Source organism: Notothenia rossii, assembly GCF_949606895.1.
Source record: "Notothenia rossii genome assembly, chromosome: 3".
Lineage (NCBI taxonomy): Eukaryota > Metazoa > Chordata > Actinopteri > Perciformes > Nototheniidae > Notothenia > Notothenia rossii.
Window position 1 is genome coordinate 20,754,209 of NC_136901.1, and position 24,998 is coordinate 20,779,206.

At 40.4% G+C, this 24,998-nt stretch overlaps 1 protein-coding gene across 1 annotated transcript in view; it reads left to right on the top strand.

The window, feature by feature from the left end:
• Positions 1–24,998, top strand: part of LOC307032072 (ankyrin-2-like) — an 80,392-nt gene that overhangs the window by 16,944 nt on the left and 38,450 nt on the right. Inside the window, exons 4-26 of the mRNA XM_079669786.1 lie at positions 1,725–1,823; positions 1,916–2,014; positions 2,957–3,142; positions 5,222–5,245; positions 7,029–7,127; positions 8,568–8,666; positions 9,208–9,306; positions 10,258–10,455; positions 10,566–10,664; positions 11,263–11,361; positions 11,519–11,617; positions 11,708–11,905; positions 14,316–14,414; positions 14,823–14,921; positions 15,813–16,010; positions 16,202–16,300; positions 16,450–16,548; positions 17,020–17,118; positions 18,551–18,649; positions 19,858–19,930; positions 22,051–22,192; positions 24,035–24,122; positions 24,668–24,771. Of these exons, the coding sequence (XP_079525912.1) occupies positions 1,725–1,823; positions 1,916–2,014; positions 2,957–3,142; positions 5,222–5,245; positions 7,029–7,127; positions 8,568–8,666; positions 9,208–9,306; positions 10,258–10,455; positions 10,566–10,664; positions 11,263–11,361; positions 11,519–11,617; positions 11,708–11,905; positions 14,316–14,414; positions 14,823–14,921; positions 15,813–16,010; positions 16,202–16,300; positions 16,450–16,548; positions 17,020–17,118; positions 18,551–18,649; positions 19,858–19,930; positions 22,051–22,192; positions 24,035–24,122; positions 24,668–24,771 (2,597 nt within the window). The remainder of the gene's footprint in view (positions 1–1,724; positions 1,824–1,915; positions 2,015–2,956; positions 3,143–5,221; positions 5,246–7,028; positions 7,128–8,567; positions 8,667–9,207; positions 9,307–10,257; positions 10,456–10,565; positions 10,665–11,262; positions 11,362–11,518; positions 11,618–11,707; positions 11,906–14,315; positions 14,415–14,822; positions 14,922–15,812; positions 16,011–16,201; positions 16,301–16,449; positions 16,549–17,019; positions 17,119–18,550; positions 18,650–19,857; positions 19,931–22,050; positions 22,193–24,034; positions 24,123–24,667; positions 24,772–24,998) is intronic.

Consider the following 24,998-nt stretch of genomic DNA (forward strand, 5'->3'; position numbering starts at 1 on the left):
CTCGTCTTTGTTTACATTAGCAAGCCTCGCTAACACTCAGAGCTAACCTGTACTGTAGAGCACATGTGTTTAAAAAGCAGGAAATAAAAAAAGGAACTCACCTTGTGATAAACGTGCAAGAGAAAAAGCATTTGAGCTCCATACTGTTTCAGAAATAATCCTTGATGTGGTTTAGAACAGGATGGCATTTTATCACAGCAGAATTTAACTTTATCTCCGGTAGAATTCTGATCAGGCATTAGCTCCGCTTCCTCTTTTTTTTTTTTTTTTTTTTTTTAAAGCTAAGGACCCAAAATCCTCGTTTCTCTAACAGGGCTGCAAAAGAGGGGTATGAGCAGTATGAGACATGGCTACAATGGGTGAACTGTTTGGTATTTTAAGCAAAAAAATTCACAGACATGTTTTGTATAGGTATGGCCCTACAATATATTTTTCCAATATAGCATAATAGGTCCACTTTAAATGTCCCATGTCATTGCCATTTTTGCTGATCATAATTCCATTGTTGAGGTCTACTAGAATATATTTATATTGTGCAATTTTCCGAACTCACATTGGTTTCTCATACAGCATCTCTGTATAGTATGTGTATTCACTCTCTGTCCTAAACGGCTTGTTGGAGCTCCTGCCCCCCCTCCCTGTGAGCCCAGTGTGCTCTGATTGGTCAGCTCGCCCACTCTGTTCTGATGAGTCCACCACCGTTACAGCGGAACATCAGTGATTATGTGTTACAATGGCGTTAGCAACCAGAAAATGACACCAGTAAGGACAAACAGATGAGAATGCTGCGTGGGGTCTGGGTGCCGTGTTGGCGGGACGTTGCGGGGCTCGCTGCTGGAGCAGACAGTGTGAGCTGGCTTCATTTCCTGCTTGCTACGTGGGATCTGCGAGATTGCGAGACATCGCGAATGGACGCGTGAAGGGGGGGGGGTGCTCCCGCACCCTGCACCCCCAAACGCGGCATACCTACAGTGTAAGCCCGCCACAGTTTCGCCGCTGCGAGGTCTGGTCACGTCACTGTACCCAGGAAGAAAAAGAGAAATATCTAATGAGGCGTTCTGAGGCAGTATAGACAGGTCTTTTCTGTGTTAGAATTGTACTCGCTATAGGGTGAACTTTGAGGGTTTGTGACTCTGCAGACCGTTTACATGCATAAAAACCTTCATAACACACAAGGGGACGGGTAATAACCGGAAAAGCATGACATGGGACCTTTAAGTAAAGTACAAGGACCCAGAATCTTAAAAGGTCTATATTTAAAGGTCACCTATTATTCAAAATCCACTTCTTCATGTCTTTTCTACATAAACATGTGTCCCTTCTGTGTTAAGAGATTCCTAACAGGAACAAAGACCCCCTCTCTTTTTGTCCTGATCCATCTACTGTATATAAAAACCTGTCTGAAAATGAGCTGATCAGATTTGGTCACTTTATGATGTCACAATGTTTTTCTGGGTTGTGCAACCAAGGCAACACCCGCTCACCTTATCACTTGGAAGTCCTCCTCGAGCACCATTGTGTTATTTTTTAACCATTCACTTCTCAGAGGGCTGTGGCCAGCAGCTGCTCATTAGCATTTAAACCTACAAACATCAAGAATCAAACCTTTTGGAATAGGGTATAATAGGGGGACCTTTAGTTACAGTACATGAGAAAATGTACTTCAATATATCACACCACTGGAAATATGTATACTCACTGTCAGTTTATGTGTTCTATTCCAGAAAGGAAACACAGCACTGCACATCTCCTCTCTAGCTGGGCAGATTGAAGTAGTGAAGATCCTGGTCAAACGAGAAGCTGACATCAATTCACAGTCTCAGGTGAGTTCACTGCTCTTAAATATGCTAAATAAACATCACATGTTCATGTTCTGTAGGTTGTTGTTAACCTCTTGTTTTTGCCTTTGCTGTAGAATGGATTCACTCCTCTGTACATGGCCGCCCAGGAGAACCACATGGATGTGGTGCGATACCTGCTGGAGAATGGAGGCAACCAGAGCACCGCTACCGAGGTGAGAGGAGTGTGAAAAAACCACTATTTGACAATCTTACATTTCATTGCAATCCCTCCTGGAGATGTAGACATTTCACTCTGAACATGTGTTGCTAGTATAGCGCTAGAGGAAAACTTATGGGAGCAGTGAGTCATTAGGACACATCATCGGGGAATTGTGATGACAAATGACAACATTTAATGGCACCGAGTGGAAGGTGTAAATTACCATTATTATCAGGGGATCACTGCAAGTCATTAGAATTCATCCTATGCAGACCATAACTGTCTTTACAAAATGTCATGGCAATCCATCCAGTATTTGTGGAGACATTTAAGTCCTGACCAGTGGTTGACTTGGAAGGTCATAGTGGACCATTGACATTCCTAGAGCTTTGCTTCCAGCATGATCTCTATTTATCTGCCGTAAGGGAAACTTCCTGTTTCAGGTGTTGTATAGAGACCCTACCATATAGTGTAGAGCAGCCCCTCCCTGTCCTGGTAGGCTTTCAGCTCTGACCATATGAAGGAAGTGCTATAGTAATAAGTATTTTGTTGACCATAGCTATTTTCTGGTAAGTGAGAGCAGAAGTGTTGAATATAATATAGCTGAATTGTTGGAGCCAATGCTGTGGAAATGGAAAGTATATATTATACTTTTAATTTTGAATTGTTATCTTTATTTTATTTGTATTTTATTCTATTTTTAAGAAATGTTGTAATTCTTGTACATTCACTGTTAAAATGCCCCTGTGACAAAACAATTTCCCATCTTGGGATAAATAAAGTATATACGGTAGTGTGTTTATGTCTATCTATCTGCGTTAGGCTCTACCTACGTTGAGCAAATCACAAATCATGTGTTAGACGTTTAAAGATAAAACTTTTGAGACTTTACTGAACAAATTAAGAGTTCTTGAAACAAGATATTTCTGATCCCTAACTTGTCCCCTCCCCCCAGGATGGCTTCACTCCCCTGGCCATCGCCCTGCAGCAGGGCCACAACCAGGTGGTCTCTGTCCTGCTGGAGAATGACACTAAAGGCAAGGTGCGCCTGCCTGCTCTGCACATTGCGGCTCGAAAGGACGACACCAAGTCGGCCGCGCTGTTGCTCCAGAACGACCACAACGCCGACGTCCAGTCCAAGGTACGCACAGGGACGCTCTGAGATCCTGGGGGTTGGCATGTGTGGACGTCAAGCTAATGTGGAGCTATTTGTTTGTGCCTATGTATCCATACTGTGGTTATGATGACTTTTATGAGGTTTATGAATTGTATAAGGCTGTAGCTGATTTAATTATTTAGGTATTTCAGGTTCAGAATGTAGAAAGTAGGCGAGTAGGTGGAAAGCTGGCAACATACAATTAAATTGAGGGTGATTTTACAGTCCAATAATGTTGAGATGGAGTTGTGGTAAGGACAGTTCTGCTGCTGATGATGCCGTTAGTGGCTTCAGTGATGAGGTTTCTACCCACAGTGACACTCTGTCCCCCCTAGAGAAGATTCTCCACCCACCTGCGGTCCTGACATTTCTATACACACATGTAAAGTGTGGGAGAAACCGTTCTGTGTATGGTAATGACAGATCTAAACACAGTGTTGTCTTTCCTATAGAAGGTTAAGCTGTGTTGCCCGTCAGTGATGACATATCTTTACGACTATGCTGTCCCCTGTTGTAATATTTTTCCATTGACAAAGATATTTAAATGCTAAGTTTCCACTAATGGTATGAAGTCTCTGTCCCATGGATGACACTATTCTACCTACAGAGACTGTGTATTTGCAGTGTTTAACCAAGATATCTGAAAGGAATTCTATCGGAAGCTCTTATCGATAGTTGCTATGGCAGATGGGATGTCATTGCACTACAATATTTTAGACAGTTATTAACCCTCCTGGTTACCATTCATTTCCTATGGCGGTCATTTTTTAATCATAAGTGTTCAGATCGGTCAGATTTGACCGGAAAACGACAGGTCAGTTAGAAGATTTCCCTTATCCAGATACAAAACCCTCATAACGCTCACAGCAGGTTTAAATTGGGTACTCAGTCTAAATGTATGATAACTATAAGTGTAGAACAGAAGACCACTCAGTATTGGTGATGAAGCTGTTCATGTGTGTTTGCTCCCATCTGTCTGTCTGTGCTCTTTCTTCCTCTCTCTCTCTCTCTCTCGTCAGTGTTTCTGTGCCTGCCACTAACCTGCCCTCTCCCTGTTTTTCCTTCCTCTCTTTAAACGCCACCTCTTAATCCCTCCCCCCATCACCCCCTCCTTCCTTGCTGCACCGGTGTCTAAGTGTAGCCCTGTCCCCTGCATGGAGTGTGCCACTGTCTGCAGGTTGTATGGTGCTGCATGCAACGTATGGGGGGGTGGAAGCTGTATTTAATATTGCTTTTTTGACCATTGGCAATAGATGGGATATATGATATGATTTGTGTAAATTCAAAGTTAACTTTTGATGTCAAACACTTAATTGTAACTGTACTACTGTAACGGGATACCAGTGACGTGGCTAGAGGGACGATGATTAACTGCACCAAACAAATGTTTATCTATTTTACTGAATGTTATTTATTCAGTATATTCTACATTTTTTTAAAAGCACCAATTATGTTGTTATGTAACAAAACACTGAGGGGGCATCACAGGGTAATGCATGCATTTAGTATAATGCCTTTTGTGGTTTAGCTGTGATGCAGTCCTGCTCAATATGACTCACAGTAGGGCCCAGAGGGGAAGGCTATAAACAGCGTTATGTACAGTCACGATCAACACATATACACACAAGAGACACACTGCTGTCACACAGAGGGCACACTTATATTTACATACTGGGAAAAAGCACTTTAGTTATAGCCATCTGTAACCAAATCCATGGATTAAGATAAGATAAGATCAAACATTTCCCAAATTGGGATCAATAAAGTACATCTTATCTTATCTCATCATCTGACTGCTTGTGTTTCTCGGTCCAACTGCTCTGTATCACCGCTGATTGTTTCTGAGCTCTCAGGCACTGCTCAGTGCAGTCAAATGTTAGCATACACCAAAGCTGCAAAAAAGAGCAGTATTGATGTAAAGAAGATTATTTGTTCAAACTGAGTAAATGAAACGCCTCCTAGCCTCGTCACCTGTCAGTGTCTGAGCACAACTGCTGTAGAGGGTGATGTGTTCAACAAGTCTAACTGAGCTGATGTTTCCCTCCCTGCTTCCTCCTGCTTCAGATGATGGTCAATAGGACTACTGAGGTACACACGCTCCTCTGACTCTCCACAGATTCACTGTACTGTCCCATTCCATTGTTTTTCCTTACTTTCCCTCCATCCTTTATTTAATTCACAGCACTGCATGGTATAATGATGAAGATTGGTTTTTTTGTTTCTAAAGTTGATTTAATAACTGGTCAACATGCATGGCTTACACAAAAGGCCGATCTACAGTGTTGTGCACGCAGGCACTGCACAATTTGTTTATACCCTGTCTTCATACACTTTATTTTTTTCTCCCAAGTTTATACTTCATTTTTCACCAACTCAGGAAGCCAGTTTGTTTTGGTCATATCCAACCCTCATTATATTTAAAAATACCTCTTATCATTATTACTAAGATGCAAGGTTTGTTGAATTATTTGAATGATTACGTTCATTTCCTGCAATGTTTTGATTTGATGAATTCTGTGTTGATACATTTGTGTGACAGCTGTGAATGTATATCGTCCACACTCTGTCTGAACTGTCAATCCTGTCCTGTTGCATGATGTATACAGATGCACTATGAACTGCTTGGGTTCAAACTGCATTGGTTCAATTAGAGCATACAATGCTTATGTATGGAAGCCAAGTGCCGACAAAATAAAAATAAATAAATGTAATCAAATTTAAATTAACCTTTCTATTTGTGTGCCCATAAGGAAATTGCCTATGATCAACATTTTTCAGTCTACTTCAAAGCATAACACTGCACAATTTATATTATAAATTGGCAGATCATGTGAAAAATATAAATAATAAATAATGTTGAGTATTTTGTTGACTTTGACACATTTTACAGATTCCATGTTAGCAATTTCCGTAGCAATTTGGACATATTTCAAAACCAACTTCCAGTTTAGAGTGCACATGATCGGCTATTTTGAAAAATGAAGATGAATGTTGTTTCCTTCATTAAAATTTCTGACATCCCTAATGCTCACACAAATTGAAAGGATGAAATTATTTTTATTTTAATAATGCCAGTCCCAGTCTACTATGAAACCTCCCGATTTTAAAAAGGACTTGGCATAGAATAGCATGTTGCATCCACGCTACCATATCATTTGCACCATTGAAGCTTTTGAATGTGTAAAGTTTTAAACCATCACGTTAGTCACTGTGTTCTTCACACTTTTGTAAACAACTTTTTCACATTAAATCGGACCACACTTACAGAATGGAAAGGTAAGGCAAGAATCTCACAACTACTCCAACCTGCTCTGCCAATCTCTAACTTTCCTCATGATATATTCCTCATTTCTAATTCTTACACTTCTATGAACTACAGTTCACATAGTGCACTTTGGTGTTACTCAGAAATATGCCCTTCTTGTTATGTGCAACTTTATGAGTTTACTATCATTTGGTGTTGTTAGGTTAGTATTGTCTGTCCATCTTCATGTCAATCTGGATGACTCTGTGTATACTGTACATTTATTTGTTCTGTTTCAGTTCTCTTTTCATTTCAAAACGTTTTTGTAAAGCCTATGAAAGGTCTTTCTTCTCTTTTTTTTTTTGTGGTTGATAACCTGCATGGAAGTGATGTTTCTGAGTGTGTTTTGGGGGTTGTGTGTATGGTTACTAGATATTAGGAATTATTTTCAAAATGTAACTTTCTTCACATTTTCTTTGTTTCAGTTTTGTTTTTGTTCACCTGTGATGCTTGATGCAACTGCTGCATGCTGGGAAGATTCAAGGTCAAGGACTTAACTACATCGAGGCTAATTCAAACTCTTGTCCTCCTATATGTGTGTCTGTCTCTTTCCTGTCTGTCTTCCAGAGTGGATTCACCCCCCTGCATATCGCTGCCCACTATGGCAACGTGAATGTGGCCACACTGCTTCTGAACCGAGGGGCAGCCGTGGACTTCACGGCAAGGGTAGGAGTTTATGAAAAATGCGCCGTTATTTTGGTGTGATAAGTACAGTGGCCGACAGGTGCAAACACGCCACAATGTCCTAAAACACTTCCATTGGGAGACGCACACATACAAAGGAAGAAACCAATTGACAACAAATACTAAAAAGTATTTCTAAAAGCTCTGTATTAACCAAAGCTCTGCATTAACCAACTGTCACTGTTCGAAACTTACCTAAAATGTTTTATTGGCTTATTTGAACAATTTGTCAACATATGTTTCCTTCAGCTATTATAGCAGATCTGCTGTAAGCTAGTTAGCTAAACTAGTCATTTCAGACTGACACACACTTACAGTTATGAAACAGACTAACTCTGCAACAGAGACAGTTGTCCAACTTTATAATCCTGAACGTCACCAAGCGCTCCGGTCCAAGCTGTGTGCGTCACTTTTTAGTGTCCCCTGGTCTTCGTTTTGTTTTGAGCTTCTTGCAGTGTTTTTTGTTTTGCAGCGTCTTGAGTTATTAGCGGTTTGTTTATGCAGCGCTTTTAGTAAACCCTGTGCATGACTTGTCAAGTTGGTGAAGATTTTTCTTCACATACATAAATGTGCTTGGGCACATTTGTTTTTTAATATTGTAATTGTTTCTGAAGCTGCAGCGTGTATCTACTGATGAAAATGTCTTGGGCCGTTGTAACGCGGTTGCACCTGTTGGCCACCATAGATAAGGGCTTTAGAAGAAACTATAATTCTACCTGTGCTCTAAATGACATAGTATTGTTGGCAACTTATTCACTTAGTTATTACTGACAGTTTACATGACCAAAGCAATATGTGCTTGTCACACCTCACCTCATCCCACCAAACCCCTGATATGTTTATAGCATACACAGTTATATTTCAGTCATTTCTGATGATTATTTTGTCACTTTAATATTACCCAGAAAAGACAGATGTCCTATTTTTAGTCATGCAAGCAGCAGTGTGGATAAAAATAGCTTTTTTTCTCACCCTGCACTTTCTTAAGACTCATGGGAATGCTTGTGTGGCTGAAAAGGAGGTTGCCAAACATTTTAAAGCCTATGTTATTAAAAGGTTTAGGACAAAACCTCATCTTCTTTCAGTCTAAGGAATACCATCCTTCAGTCTGATGGTAGATCGAACAGCATTTTAAGGAAAAAGCAGTGTGTCAGACTCATTTAAGAGTCATCAATATTGGTTATGTTTTTAACCTTCATTTAACCAAGTAAAAACAAACTGAATCTTTTTCAAAAGGTAGAAACGTTGCACTTCAGGAACATGGCCATTTCCTCCATACAATATAAAGAGTTAATGTGCACTTATCTACAGAAGAAGTGCATCTGACATAATCAGTGTATAACACAGGAACACTTCAAGACAAGACACAGTTATTATGCATTCTTAAATTTAAGTTTGAAACTTTAACTTTTTCTCCTCTAGAATGGGATTATTCCTCTACATGTGGCGTCCAAGCGGGGCAACACTAACATGGTGGGCCTGCTACTGGACCGCGGCTCTCAGATTGATTCTAAAACAAGGGTGAGTATCACGAGAAGCCAAACTATTGTAATCTTATTGTTCTGTTTAGTGTAGATTGACTGTCCTGATAAAAAAGGGAATTTATTTGAAGGCCGACTAATTCTTTGTTGAATCTTTCTGCTCTACATCCACAGGAGTATACAAATAACCAGCTCTCATTCTTTTTTCTCCATAAGAACAGATGTTAATATGAGCTTTAAGCTGTTTTTAGTTCAGCTCATTGGATTAAATGCAGTATCACAGTTGCCATCCTAAACCTCTGCTTGTTGTTATTTTTGTTGTGTGTTAGCTAGCACAACAGGCATGTAATTAGCCATGTATGATTCTAGCCAATACAAACAACATCTGGCCTGGGCGAGTCTCTGGCTACACCTGCCTGTCGGACGCTTTACCTCGACTGACATAACAAACTTTTTCAGAAAAGGAATTCTGCATGTTGAAAAGGACATCAGTAAATAGTTGTTCTTTAAGTTTTAGCCAAATCAGTTTCAGTATGTATTAAATGTCTTATACTATAGTCTGGTGTTGATGTGTCCTGTAGGATGGTCTGACCCCCCTTCACTGTGCGGCCCGGAGTGGACATGAGATGGCTGTGGAGCTGCTGCTGGAGAAAGGAGCCCCCATGCTGGCCCGGACCAAGGTGTGTCTCATGTTCCGGCACCTGTTTACAGTTTAAAGGACACGGGACGTTGCTTAGTAATTTTTTTAAACTGAGTCCTATAACATGATTAACATAAGTAGTGAATCAACACCTCAAAGTAAAAAAGATTACCATAAGGTTACATTATACAAAACGATTCAGTACACATTGTTTAAAGACTGTGGATTTAGGTCAACACCTAAAATAAAATACTAATTTCACCGGAACAGATGAGACATTTGATAGCAATCCCTCTACTATATATATTCAATAAAAAATGTTGTGTGTGTGTTTATGTATTTATTTTAGATTAAAGATGTAACTATAATTATTTTTTTAGTATTAGCATGTTGCTAGCTAACAAAAAACAACGTATATGTAAGGCCACTTAGAAAAGTCTATGTAAGTTAGGCTAAAAATAAGCAATATCAATATCTGTATTTTATCAATGATTTCAGATTTTGGGCAAGATTGCATTATAGGTGTAAAATACTTAATTTCATCGCATAAATGAAAAAAAAAGGTTTAAAAGATGCATGAATCCAATTTGAACATTTGAAGATTTGCTTTTGCTAACCTGTTAGCTAGCAGTTGCCCTATTTACACACCAGGCAGACACAGAGCAACGTGTTTGTGTCTTCCTGACAAATGTAAGTGAAATGTTCTCTCTTCTCCAGCTCTGTTTTGATTTCCACCTTATCCTAAGAAAAACATGTCAGGCTCTTGAGCTGCTAATGCTACATTTTCCGCTTTCCACACCTATTTGCTAACTAGGTACACTTACACTCTTAAACTGTTCATGAGAAGACTCTTAAAGCAATCATGGTTGCATGTGCCCCCGACAAATAAGTAGTGTTTTATTAGCATAACACAGCCTCAATTCTTCTTTGGAAAAAGTCCCCTGCCACTCTTTATCTCCATCAGACCAAATGACCTCTCTTTCACATTTAGAACGGGCTGTCTCCTCTTCACATGGCGGCACAAGGCGACCATGTGGAATGTGTCAAACACCTTCTGCAGCACAAGGCTCCTGTTGATGATGTCACGTTGGACTACCTGACAGCGCTGCATGTGGCCGCTCACTGCGGCCACTACAAAGTCACCAAGCTGCTGCTGGACAAGAGGGCCAACCCCAATGCCAGGGCCCTGGTAGGGAACAAGGAAACTAATGAAAAATACAAAGCAGAAGGACGATTTAGTCAACATTGAACTATTGTCTAAGTTTATCCTTAACTGTGCGTGTTTATGCCACTCAACAGAACGGCTTCACTCCGCTGCACATAGCCTGTAAGAAGAACCGAGTGAAGGTGATGGAACTGCTGGTCAAATATGGAGCCTCTATTCAGGCCATTACAGAGGTAGGTCTCACGTTTTACTGAAACTGAATTCAGCGTCAGGGTCTGGTTTAAGTATTTATTTTGTATTCATAGTCATTCCAGAGAGGAGCCCTGAATGGAAGTAGATACAGGAGATTAATGATAGTTTAGGTTTAGTTCTGTAATTGTTGACAATATGTCATATTAATATAAGGAACAACACTTTCAGAATAAGTATGACATCTATTTTAAAGTGCATGTGGAAGCTTTTCCTGGAGTAGTGGGTTATCATAAACATAATCCAGCAAATAATGTGCACAAAGGGACCAACTGATGCTGTCCTGTACCTGAACTGTCCTGTACCTGAACTGTCCTGTACCTGAACTGTCCTGTACCTGAACTGACCAATGACTTGCCAATCAACATAATGTTGTCCGGCCATTGCTTTGGTTGAAGCGTGCAGTCAGCTCTTTTCTGACTTGTTTCATAGCTGAATTGCTGTCTATGCTCTAAGGAGAGTATCTGGTCAGACATTGCCATCATGTAGCTCTTTATAAAAAGTTTGATGATCTCTCCTTGAGTAATACAAAATGTGCATTTAAAACTTGTGTTCCTCTTTATCCTCCCTTCCTGTGTCCAGTCTGGTTTGACTCCGATCCACGTGGCAGCCTTCATGGGTCACCTGAACATCGTCCTGCTGCTGCTGCAGAACGGAGCCTCGCCCGACGTCAGCAACATTGTGAGTGACGGGAAACAAGCCAATCACAGGGAGAGATAGTCTTTGAAATCAGTTCTTTTTGACTGATAATCTGAATATTTCACTGTGACGACTACTGCAGTGACAGTTAAATATGTTGGTGTTGACTCTGCTGACCCATATCTTCCTGTGTGCACAGCGAGGGGAAACAGCGTTACACATGGCAGCCAGGGCGGGTCAGGTGGAGGTGGTCCGGTGTCTGCTGAGGAACGGAGCTATGGTGGATGCCAGGGCACGGGTGAGACTGCAGGCATCTACAGTAACACACAAAGGGACACGTTACCACCATGCAAAATAAGATGACATTATTTTTGTATTCCTTTGTCAGGAGGACCAGACTCCGCTCCACATTGCCTCTCGTTTGGGGAAAACAGAGATTGTTCAGCTGCTGCTGCAACACATGGCTCATCCTGATGCTGCCACAATCAACGGCTACACCCCCCTCCACATTTCCTCCAGGGAGGGGCAGGTGGAGACAGCCTCTGTGCTGCTGGAGGCTGGAGCTTCACACTCACTGGCCACCAAGGTGGGTTTGGAAGAGATGTTTTATCTTTAATGTAAATTCTCGCACACAAGGCATTCAGGAATTTGTTCTCTCCACTAGGCGTAATCCTGTGATGAAATCGTGCTTTGGGTCATGTGCGTGTATGTGGGTGTCTGTTTGTTTATCCACAGCAAATATCCAGTACTACTGAATCCATCAACCTAATTGTTTTTGTGCTCATGTACAGTATGACTGATGTGATTGCAGTGGTTCACAATTATTGGGAGCAAAAGGCTTTATTTTATTGACTTTTTGATACTGTATTGGCTGTAAAAGAGCCCTGAGGGACGATTGACCATGTCAGTTATTCCTTTTTTAGTTTGGAAAAAATCTTTGTAGATTGAGACCTGAAAAGATCTCAATCTACACAGTGCTCTTTTTGAGGTATTTGTTAATGACTTCAGAGATAAAGACAGTCATGCCTCCCACATATGTGGAATACACTTATTATAAGAACTACATAGCAATCCAGCTGAGGTCAGAGCATTGTTAGCCTAGCTTAGCATAAAGACTGCTTACAGGGGGAAACAGCTTAGTTTTGTCTGAAGTAAAAAATAGACAACAGCATCATTAAAAAGCACACAATGTGGATATTTATTTTCAGGATTTATGATATTAAGCATGTTTTCAGGATTTTCTTGATAAAATCATGAATCGCACAAATTAGGCTGGGGGAAACATTACATAATATGTACATATTGTCTTATGCCTATTTGCCACAACAATATATGTGATTGATACAAACAAACAATTTATTCAGCCCCATAATATTTTTAAATAATATATGTAATGCTTAATATTCCATTAAAGATACATAAGGTGCAATACAGTACAGTAAGTGCCAGATGTACAGAGGAAGGATCACATAAATAGGTTACAGTGTTACTGTATGAGCGGGTCCCTGTTTGACCCACTTTTCATGAAATATTGATAAAGCTATAAATCTGCTGCTTCCCTCTGAATTGTGCATGAAGCCTGAACGCAGTCAAGTGATTTATCTCCATCACTCTGTAGGTGTGTTACCAGACCAGGCTGGATCCCACTCAGAACTAGTCTAGATGAGTCCACCATTTAGAGTGAGAGAAAACACTTTTTGATGAAGTATATCAATCAGGGTGTAGTGGTTGAAGCCATTGATGTCTGTCTCCTTGGTTTCTCTCTGGGACAAAGGGTGTGGCTGTCGCTATGTCAATACAATTGTAAGAACATGTTTTTATGCAAGGGAAACATCTCCATTAACTCTCTGTCCATCCCAGCATGGTAATATTAGTCCTTATCCTTGATTTTCTTCGACCACTGTTTTATTTCCCCCCGACTATTAATAAACCCTATCCCCTCTCCTCCGTCCCTCTTCGCTCTATTTCTTCATCCGTTTTAGTCCAATCACCCATTTCATCAGATATAATCCGGGTTTGACAAACAAAGGATTGCTCCCTCCATGGGCAGGGCCGTAAACACTGGTCATGTGCTTTCTCTCAGTTTCACAGTTCATCTGGATTTAAAAATAGCCAAAGTGCTCCCTCTGCTGGTTTTTCTGTGAATATTCAAGGTTCAAGGTTTAGGTTCTTTATGTTTCATATGAACATAGCTACAGAGTAGTTATGCCGATGAAAATCTTGTGTCACAGGCTTCTCCAAAAGACTAACACAGAACACAGATAAACCGAAAAAATATAGTGCAAGTAAATAGTAAATAGTAATACAAAAAGAAAAATAGATTTAAAAAGTGAAATAGTGCAATAAGAGTCTACTGTATATGCAAGTTATTGAAATAGGATATATAGGTAAATAGATCAATAATGTTGTAGTATTTTTTAAGTAGCAGCCAGATGAATATTAGGGATGTTGTTTCAACTGTTCAGGTGTTTAACAGTCTTATGGCCTGTGGTATGAAACTGTCCCTGAGTCTGGTGGTTTTAGTCCGGATGCTGAGGTACCGCCTGCCAGACGGCAGCAGACAGAACCGTTTGTGGCTGGGGTTATGGGGGTCTTTTATAATCCTGAGGGCTTTCTTCCTGAGGCGCTGGGAGTAAAGGTCCTCCGTCCTGGTGATGTGCTGTGCAGTTTTCACCACCCTCTGTAAAGCCTTACAATTGCTAAAATCTCAGGTGCCGAATGGTCCCATATAATGGTAAATAGTAGTATGTATGGACATGTGTTAATATAAAGAAAGTGTCAACATAATAACTTATAACATAATAACTTATTGCATAGTTACGTATATGGCTGTGTTTGGTCTATATAAGAAAAGGAATGCATGTGTCTTACAGTATTCAAGTAAGACACATATTGTATGTAGCGGTCTTACTTGGAATGGTGTTACATTATGAAAACCTGTGTAGAGATATTCTGTCTCTAAACACATGTATTCTCCTCTGACTACCTCTCCACAGAAAGGGTTCACTCCCCTGCACGTGGCCTCTAAGTACGGAAGCCTAGATGTGGCTAAACTTCTGCTACAGCGCTGCGCTCCGCCCGATTCTGCTGGGAAGGTATGCATCCACAATAAAAACCTTCTTGATATGACATTATAATCTATGAGATGAGAAATAATGTCTACTTTTCCTGCATGTACATATTGAAACATTTAAATACATGTTTCTGTATTAAGGTTGAATTGACTCCAAGAGCACCGGTAAGACTAGTTAGAATAATGCTTCCTTTATTTGGATTCACTTTTATTCATTCCAGAAAACATAAAACCAATCACAGAAGCCTTTTAAACATCAGGATTTCTTCTTTTTGTTTTACCATTGAATATGTTCATAATAAGAAGCCACTCAGTAACCCTTGCAGCATTTACTGTCTTATCCCCTTTAACTCTCCATATGAATGTGTGTGTGTGTGTGTGTTAATGGCCTAATGCTGCACTAACTGCTGTACTCATCACCCTCTCACAGAACGGCCTCACTCCGCTCCATGTCGCAGCACATTACGATAACCAGATGGTGGCGCTCCTGCTATTGGACAAAGGAGCGTCCCCTCACACCATGGCCAAGGTGAGAGTCCACAGTAAAGAGCTGGAGACACTCTGCAGGAGACATTAGGAGGCTGAGTGGAGAGTTCGTAATCAACGAAACAGTTTAGCCAAAGGGTAACAATTATTTTAGGACGGGCCTCAAACTCACACCCTTTTCTCGCTCAGTTCTGATCATGCAGCCATCAGGAAGAGGTCATATTGAAGCTTGGCGACCTAACACTAGACTTTGGTCAATCTTTTTATTTGTTTGCATCTTATTGGAAGAAAAATCCTGTTAAAAGTCCCATCCTCTATTTTCCTCTTTCAATTCTACCCAGACCTATACCAGCTATATTTTCTCTTTCTTGAATTTAGGGTTCAAAACCAAATAATACTTCTATATACTGTATATAGTATTTATATAATAATTGATTATGTTATGGATATTATTCAAATAGACTTTATATATTATGTTTACCTCTGCAAATCATCTTTGAGCATCTGATAAAGTGCTTGATAAATAAAATGCATTATTATTATATATAGTATATATATATTGATTTATTTTCCAAAATCAAGGATTACTTCGTCAAACCACTGGTCAGTGTAGTTTTCATTACGCTTGACTAAAACAGGAAAAACAGTGCATTTGTTGAGGAAAATGTTGATGTGTATTTTGGATCGAGTCAAAATGATAGTAGAAGAAGGGGAACCTTTATTTACTTAATACTTTGATCTTATTAGGCCTTTAAAATAACATTTGGAGTTTATTTGACTATTTAACGACACTATTGGCTAACCTAAAAGGAGGTTAGTCCCTAAAGCACTTTTTGGTATTTGAGGTTTTCTGTGAACAACAAAACATCAAATAGTCTCATTTCCTCTGTGACACTCGTCTCCCCCCCCCCCCCCCCCCCTCTCCCTGAATCAGAACGGATACACTCCTCTCCACATCGCCGCTAAGAAGAACCAGATGGAGATCGCCACGGTGCTGCTGCAGTACGGAGCGGACACCAACATCCTGACCAAGCAGGGGGTCACCCCGCTGCACCTGGCCTCTCAGGAGGGCCACGCCCACATGGCTGCCCTGCTCATCAGCAAGGGGGGGCAGGGCAACGTGCAGACTAAGGTACTGACAACAATAAGTCATTTCTAAAAATAATCCTCAACATAAAACAACATCGCAAGTAATGAAATCTTAACCGAACCTGCTGTTTTTAGGACAAAGTGTTCATTAGCTTATTTTAAGAGGAAGAACAACAGAGTGCTGTGAATGTGTCCGTCTGAATATATGAACTGTTCCGTGTGTTCCTCCTGCAGAGCGGCCTGACGGCCCTCCATCTGGCCGCCCAGGAGGACAGAGTGTCTGTTGCAGAGCTCCTGGCCAGAAACGGAGCCAACCTCGACCAGCAGACCAAAGTAGGAACATTCATTTGCATTTTCTGCATTTATAACTCAGTCATCTCCCATTCTGCTCAAATGATCAACAGTGTTCCTACCAAGTCCCTCCAGAAATGTATCTTTTTATTATTATTCTTAATAGGGACATTTTTGCTCTTGTTTTGCAGTTGGGATATACCCCGCTAATTGTAGCATGTCACTATGGTAACGCAAAGATGGTCAACTTCCTGCTTCAGAATGGAGCCAGTGTCAACGCCAAGACCAAGGTACTGAGCCTACACCTCTATTATCTGAGCTACATGGAGCATTCATTGATTCATATTTATGCTGTTATTGTGTTCCACTGTTATTACTTATAGCATGCTGTTACTTCATTTACATCCACAAGGAAGTGTTCTCATCACACCAAATCTGTTGATCATAATAACCATATATTGTAATGTGAAATGAGTTTCTTCCCTCATATTGCTACACACCACATGTATCTCTGGTTACTATTGTAAACCTTGGGTTACTTTTCATTCAAACTTCACTTGTTATTATATCGAGGCTGGAACATACTGTATAGAGACTAGATTTTTGTTATAATGATGCAAACATTAATCGGTTTATTTCCCCAGGATCGTTTTATTTCACAAACAACCCATTTTTCTCAGCGACCTTAAACTTAAACATCTGTTAGAATCAAAACAAACTATGGTTCATGTTTTCTAAAAACTGTATTCCTTCCTTTTCAGAATGGATACACTCCCCTCCACCAGGCCGCCCAGCAGGGGAACACACACATCATTAATGTGCTGCTGCAAGGTGGAGCCAAGCCAAACGCCATCACAGTCGTAAGTGGACACACACACACACACACACACACACACACACACACACACACACACACACACACACACACACACACACACACACACACACACACACACACACACACACACACACACACACACACACACCAAACCAGGGGGGTATACTACAAAGCTGGTTCAACCTAACCTGGATATGTTTGAGTTAGCCGGTTGGCCTAATCCAAAACATACGCGCTGTCGCTAAACGGTACTACGAAGCGGGTTATCAAGTGGATCGCTCAAGCCAGCCGTGCCCTATCTAGTTAGGTGCGCGTTCACATGAAAGGGGTGGTATTTGGAGCATTCGACCAATCACAAACATGGGGAAGCGTACTGACAGCGCAGCGTCATACTTCCTGAATGAAAAGTCAACTATAATATTAGACAAATATGAAGAAGTTAAACTTTAAACATCCATGACTTAAACACTTTATCCAGGATAAAAGCCACATAGCTGCACCTGCAAGGTGAATACAGGTGGTAACAGAAAAAGTGTTTGAATGCGTACATTAACAGGTTTATGATATCACTGCCCCGTCTAAGACACGAGTGGATCTGACTTTAATTACATTTGTCTCAAGTGTTTCGTCAACTTAATGTGTTGCTTAAAATAATACTTCTGCATACAGTATGTGACACTGTGAGTGTTGCACGGCCAGATACGGCTCAGCTGACTCAGATAAGGAGATATATGATACATTATGATGTGATATGCCGCGGACTGTACTTAATGTTACTTTGATCCGGTTACTTATGTTGTGGCAGATATTTAAGTAAGCTTTCTTAACGCTAGTGGTTTAATAGTCAGATTGCTCTGAAGATGGGAGGTGATATTCTATTAATGTTCACGTTCACACAGTCGGTGATTTTTGCCGGCCGTCTTTCCTGCAACGGCAGCTTTTCTGTATTTCCTTTCTCCTGTAATATGACTTGATCGCTTTAAACTCCGCACACTGAGCTCTGATTGGTCAGCAGGCAGTGCTTTCACTGAGTTGAGCTCTTAGCCTGCAACCTAACCTGCTCCGGGGCAGGTTAGCCGCACAGCATAAGTTACCATGGAGATCTAGCCTGCTAAAAAAAGAACCAGCTTCGTAGGACCAGAAACCCCGAGTTTTCCCTGAAGTTAGCCGGCTAAGCGAAAATCCTGCTTCGTAGTATACCCCCCAGGAGGAATCTCACAGTGAACACACACACACACACACACACACACACACACACACACACACACACACACACACACACACACACACACACACACACACACACACACACACACACACACACACACACACACACACACACACACACACACACACACACATACACATACACATACACATACACACACACACACCTCAGGAGGAACCTCACAGTGAACACACACACACCTCATCCACTGTGCCTTGTTCTGCAGAATGGTAACACTGCTCTGGGGATCGCTCGGAGGCTGGGCTACATCTCTGTGGTGGATACGCTGAGGGTCGTCACCGAGGAGATCATCACCACCACAACGGTACGTCACACACACACACACACACACACACACACACACACACACACACACACACACACACACACACACACACACACACACACACACACACACACACACACACACACACACACACACACACACACACACACATACAACACATTACTGTAACTCTTAAATGGTTTCTGTATCGTGGGAGAAACAGGCTGTACGAGGAAAGGCATTAAGTGGGTGAACACTGAAGGGGGATGGGTCAAGTACTCAGGTCATGTGACTTTATGTCAAAAAAAGAAATGTACTTATCATTTGTATGAAAGTCAAAGATGGGTGTCATATGGATGTATTGTGTGTTCAACATGGGGGTGATTTAGGGGGGTGGATGTGACAGGGTGTAATGTGAGTCCATGTGTGTTACATTTGTGCAATATGGGGTAATGTGAGAGTAACATCAGTATAATATGGATTTATCATAGTTGAAACATGAACTGTATGTTACATGTGTGGACTTTGGGTGTAATATGGTTTCAATACTTTATCAAATATATATCATAAAGAGTCAAATCACATTTTTTTTTAAATCATGAAATTCTGTTATTTTAAACTATAATTTTTGACTACTGGTACAATCATGTATTTTGGAAATAATAAATGTATTTGTTATCTTATTCTAGGGGAAAACATATTGGAAATTAATGTCATCAATATTGTAGAACAAAAAAAATGTGAATCTATTTTAAATCAACATTACGCAAGTTATCCGGAAATAATGACAAATGTATCCATTTCAACAGAACAAGGTGAAGTACACTGTAAGTGATAAAACACCCACCATACTCAATGACATGCAATTCACAAAGCTAACAAAGGCAAACAAACTGTAGAGGAGGTGCTTCCTGTGGTTGGGATAATTTCACTTATCAAGATCTTTTTAAAATGACCAACCAAAACCGTATCGTGCCATAATCATGTTTTATCACTTTTAAACTGAATGCCAAGGACGTTAAGTTGTCTTTAATCACAGTTTCAACACTTTTTAAATGGCTACATTTGATGTGAAGCAGATCAAGTTTAACTACAGCATCTGAAATGACAATACAGTTGAATCTCTCTAAATAGTTCAAACAACCACCAATTACAACATTCAAGCAGGAGGATGTACTGCTCTCAGCTGGGTTTAGCTAACCATGGTGTGAAGTGTGATGAACGTTCCTCTTTCTCTCCTGCTGCAGACGGTGACGGAGAAACACAAGCTGAACGTTCCGGAGACCATGACTGAAGTGCTGGATGTGTCCGATGAAGAGGGTGAGTCATGTTGTACAGAGCATTCGATTTTTAGCCAGTACTATAAAATGTGTTTTATTATGAATTTTATTTTAGAGCTATACATGAGTGTATTTAATTGTACAGTGCTATGAGTACATTATACCACATGTAAATATGTGTATAAATAATGCATTATAGACATAGGCGTCAGAGAAAGTGTTAATAAGGAGCTCAAAGACACTTTACAGTGTCAAAATGTATAAAATAAAAAAGATAAAAAGCCACTTTAATTAGCCCCTCTGTGGGTGAAAAGACAAAAATATACCCAGCCTAAAAACCCTTCCACTTTATCACACATTGTTATTATTCTGTAAAAAATACCATTACATGACTCAATTTTGAGTGAAGCCACTGTCTCCTTCTTGAGATGAATTCAGAGGCGTTTCCTGCCATGAGCAGACTGTAGGAGGTAGTGAGTGACTGTGCTGTGCCTACAGCTCTGAGGTCCATTGATGATGATGATGATGATGATGATGTTATGTCAGAAGACGACATGGATATGGAAGGTATTCAGCACGGTGCTTTGTGTGAGGACTTGCTGTGCTGATTTTCCAAGTGGTGTGTGTGTGTGTGCGTGCGTGGTGTTTGTGTTATGCATGGTGAATGAGCCTGTAGCAACCTGTAGTTTGATATTTGGGTACCAATAGTGTAAAATAAATGGTTGAAGTTGAACTTTATCATGGTCTTTTTATAATAAGGCTCAGAGCAATATGAAACACATGATTTGTTAAATGAAAATGTATAAAGAAACAGTTTTGGGAAATGCACTTTGATGTTTTCTTTCCGAGTTTGGGTTGAAAAGATAAACATCACTCTCATAATAATAAGTAGACTAGAATGTTGTTTTTGCGTGTTCGTATTATTTCAAAGTGTAGAAAGCTACTTTGTGTAATGTACTGAACATGTTTGTCCCCCAGAGAACATGGAGAGGATCAGAGCAATACACTGAAAATACTTTACACATGTTGTTCCGCTTCAAAGCTCATATCTAACCCCACGATAATACATGACCACATCCTGACTCCCTGGAATGCTGCTTTACTAACGCAAACCAATCACGTGTTAGCAATACATATATGTTTGTGGTAGTATCAGGCGACTTTGGAATAACATTCACTGTTTTATAGCCATAATTATAGTGTTTTTTTATCATTTCAAACACAATAGTGACCAACATTGAGGAGAAAGTTAAAGAGACGGGAAACTCAATGCTTGAAATACCTGGCTTGAACTAAACATGAAATAGAGTGCATCTGCTGCAACATGTATACATGCTTTATACATGAAGTGCTTTACAGTATGTTCCCCATACTACCTGTGCTGCAGCAACTCATGTGTTGGAATGTCCCGTCCTGCAGCATATCACCTATATTGTGTTGGAGACCTAGCTAATCTAAGTCGAGTGTTACTTAGCGATGTCACTATGTTCTGGAAGTAAACAAAGGAGTCCAATGGAGCCGTTTCAGGCAGGGGAGTGTGTGCGAGAGAAACTCCCACATGAGGGAACACAGGGAGTTTAGCGATTTTAACACTACAAACTCAATTTAAGCAGAAGACATTTGAGTTGGTACTGTATATTGGTAAAAGTACAGGTTTTGCAAGATAAACAATGGCTCTGCCCTACTCAAGTGTCAAGTCAACAGAACGGGAACCTGAAGCGGCTAAATGGAATGATTGATATGTACACCTGTACTCCTCAGACATGTCAGAGTCCTTGTTCTGTCATTACTGAGGGTGGACAATTGGACAAATATAGCACATTTCTGCCACTTCCAAAAAATCCACATCTTTTTCTTCTTCATTATTTTTGTGATATCATGACATGTAATAATCAGATTGTTGAATATACATTTGAGTCGATTTTTTTTACAACAAACACCAAAAAGCGTTTTAAAGGAAAATGGTTAAACTTTTAATTATTTCTTTTTTGGTTGCGTAACTAATAATTATATTTGCAGATATTTCATTATAAGTTTACATTATTATTATTATATCCTTTATTAATCAAGGTTCCATAACTATGTTATTATGTTTCTTTATTATGTGTCCTTTTTGATGTATTATTATTTAATCTCTGCTCTTCTCTCTGCTCTCTCAAGGTGATGACACGATGACAGGTGACGGGGGGGAGTACCTGAGGGCGGAGGACCTCAGGGAGCTGGGAGACGACTCCCTGCCAGGACAGTACCTGGATGGGATGAACTACCTCCGCTTCAGCCTGGAGGGGGGGCGAACTGACAGGTACATCTCACTCTGTCACATTTCAACACTTCCATTGGGTCACAAGTCAGGATTAAGAGGGATTAATTTCTTATTTAATGAAAACCCTACTCAATTGGGCCTTAAATGACCTCAGGAAAAGCTTTCATTTCAACTAACAAATGGTTGTGGCAGATCCCATGTGTTCTGAATTTACGGAAATTGTTCCTGCATGATTGGTTCTGACCCATGGGACTGTGAGCAAGCATGTCCTATATTATCTCAGAGCTCTGGGTGGCATGTAAGGGGCAGCAGCTGATTTTAGCTGATATGCTGCTCAATAATAACATTTAAAATCAATGATTTAATGTCTTAACCTGGGCTCCATCTGATTCAACAAACATGTTAACACTCATCTGCTTCATGCAAAAACCTGTGCTTATCTGCTCTATGTAGCAAACAATTGTTCCCTATGCTCCATACACATCCGACACATCTGATCCAACATCTGATACACAGTTATGATTCTAACTCTTTAACCCTGATCCTGACTGAACACTGATACTTTCTGTGTTCTGTTGTTCTAATTGTTGAATCACTGTGTGAGCCACCTGTCCTCTCCCAGACATTAACCTCAACAACTAACTGCCTGTATTTTTATATTTGTATTTGTGTGTGTGTGTGTGTGTGTGTGTGTGTGTGTGTGTGTGTGTGTGTGTGTGTGTGTGTGTTGCAACCTATCCTGCTCATACTTCATCGTTGGTCTCCCTGTCATGCCTTCTTAGTCGAATGCAAAGGTATGTTCTGTCACCGACCACAGGTCTTCAGCCTGCAGTATCATGGTCTCCTGTAGCTGAGACAGAGTATTGAATTTTAGTTTTATAAGCGAGTCAGAGTGAAATGATAAATGTCCTGCCTTAAAGGGAAAGATTATTAAACAACCTTTTTTCAGGGCTGTGTCCTAGAGCCATTTGTGAAGTGCCTACCAACCCACACACTACACAACCCAGTCAGCTGTTATGTGGGCTGCCAAGTTGTAAAATATGGGATTCAGATTTGGCTCCCCTTCTGATTCCACATGCACAGTACGCTTACTCAAAATAAGCCATTATATATATACCAATCCCGCACACCCCCCTCAACCACCTTCATCTGAAGTATCTCCACCAACAGCTTGAAATGATCGTGATATTCCCTTTTTGGCAGTGTTGGTCTCTACTTTTTCTGAAACATGGCATTTTGTACAGTCATGGACCCCAAAGGTTGAATACTAATTAATGACAACCTCAGTTTTTTTTGTAAAACTAGTTCAATCATCCGGTGAAAACTAGTTTTGGTCTAGACTTCAGGAGATCTAGTACCTGCCTAACAACATTCCCATTAGGCTCAGCTCTGCATTGTTATAACTGCTAGTTTTTTTACAGAACCAATGTAAAACCTTAAAGTAGTGTATCTGTAGAGTCGTAGCTGTGTGCTATATGTGTCTGTTAAACTAGTAACATGTCCTAAGTGTGTGAGACAATGCTAGTTTAGAAGCTGTCAATATTTTATTTTGGCAATGTTTCTGATTGTGTTAGCAGTGTGTAGGGTTTAGGGGGACCAATGTGAAACATCATTGTTGCATTACCATCAACATTTAAACATTTTAAACACAATGCATGTGTAATGAGTGTTTTCACTAACAAGAGTAGTTGTGCCTCATTGGCATTCATGTGCTTCAACTTTTTTCCCAAAAGATGTTGATAATTCTTTATTTTGAACATTTTTCCCTGTGGTGGAATTGAAATGAAAGTGCATATTTTCCCTGTTTTCGTTCATGGCTGTGATTTCTGCTATTATCATGACTTCTAGCTTCTTGAATGCTTTTCCTCTCCTGTGCTCCAGTTCTGACAGGTCCTTCACACCCACACACCACAGCTACTACTCGCCTAAACATGAAAGTATGATGGACGAGATGCTGACCTGTCACCAGGTAAGGTGTATGGTCAGTGGAGTCACTAGCACTGCCGGCGGAATACACCTAAGATCCACATCATTGTGTTTGTTTGGCACATTTGTTATATGGTGTTATTTGTATAAGGAATGGACTGTACATTTACCTACAGTATGCACTGCACCACTTGGATGTACTTACTTGAATTCTTCTATTTCTACTCTACTACATGTATCCGTCTGTGATAGATACCGGTCAATCTAAAGATTTGAGTTTTGACTGAGCCCTTACATTAAGGTGTAAATGAATAACATGAAAGGACACTTTGATTCACCACCACTAGTAAAAAAAATACAACGCTATGGATAAGTTAAAGAGGTTTCCTAAACCGCAAACAAGTCCGGTTTCCTTAGTAACCCTAGATATACTATCACATGAAATATGCAGAATCTCCCTTTTTTCAGTTCATATTGATATATTCAAAACAAGCTTGCATGTGTCTCATAAGAGGTTAAGTGCTTCGGGATTTGTCTTGGCAGATGAGTAGCGCTATATCAATTCAATTTATTATTATTTTATTCCAGGTTTCGACACTAGCTAGGACAAATGAGAGCGACTCGTATCGTCTGAGTTGGGGCACAGAGAACCTGGACAACGTGGCTCTGTCGTCCAGCCCCGTCCACTCTGGGTAGGTACAGTGTGTCAGACTGTGGAAATGATTCATACGACTAGAAGTGCACTTTGAGTGGACATGTTGAACATTGAATTTCCCTTCATGAATATGCATTAACAATCTCATCAGGGTCCTGATAGCTGCTAATGTGTCTGATGTGCTTAATTACATGTAATCATAGCATTTCTCACTCGGCAGCTGTTTCAGGAATGTATTCAGTACTGCACATGAAGAAATGAACC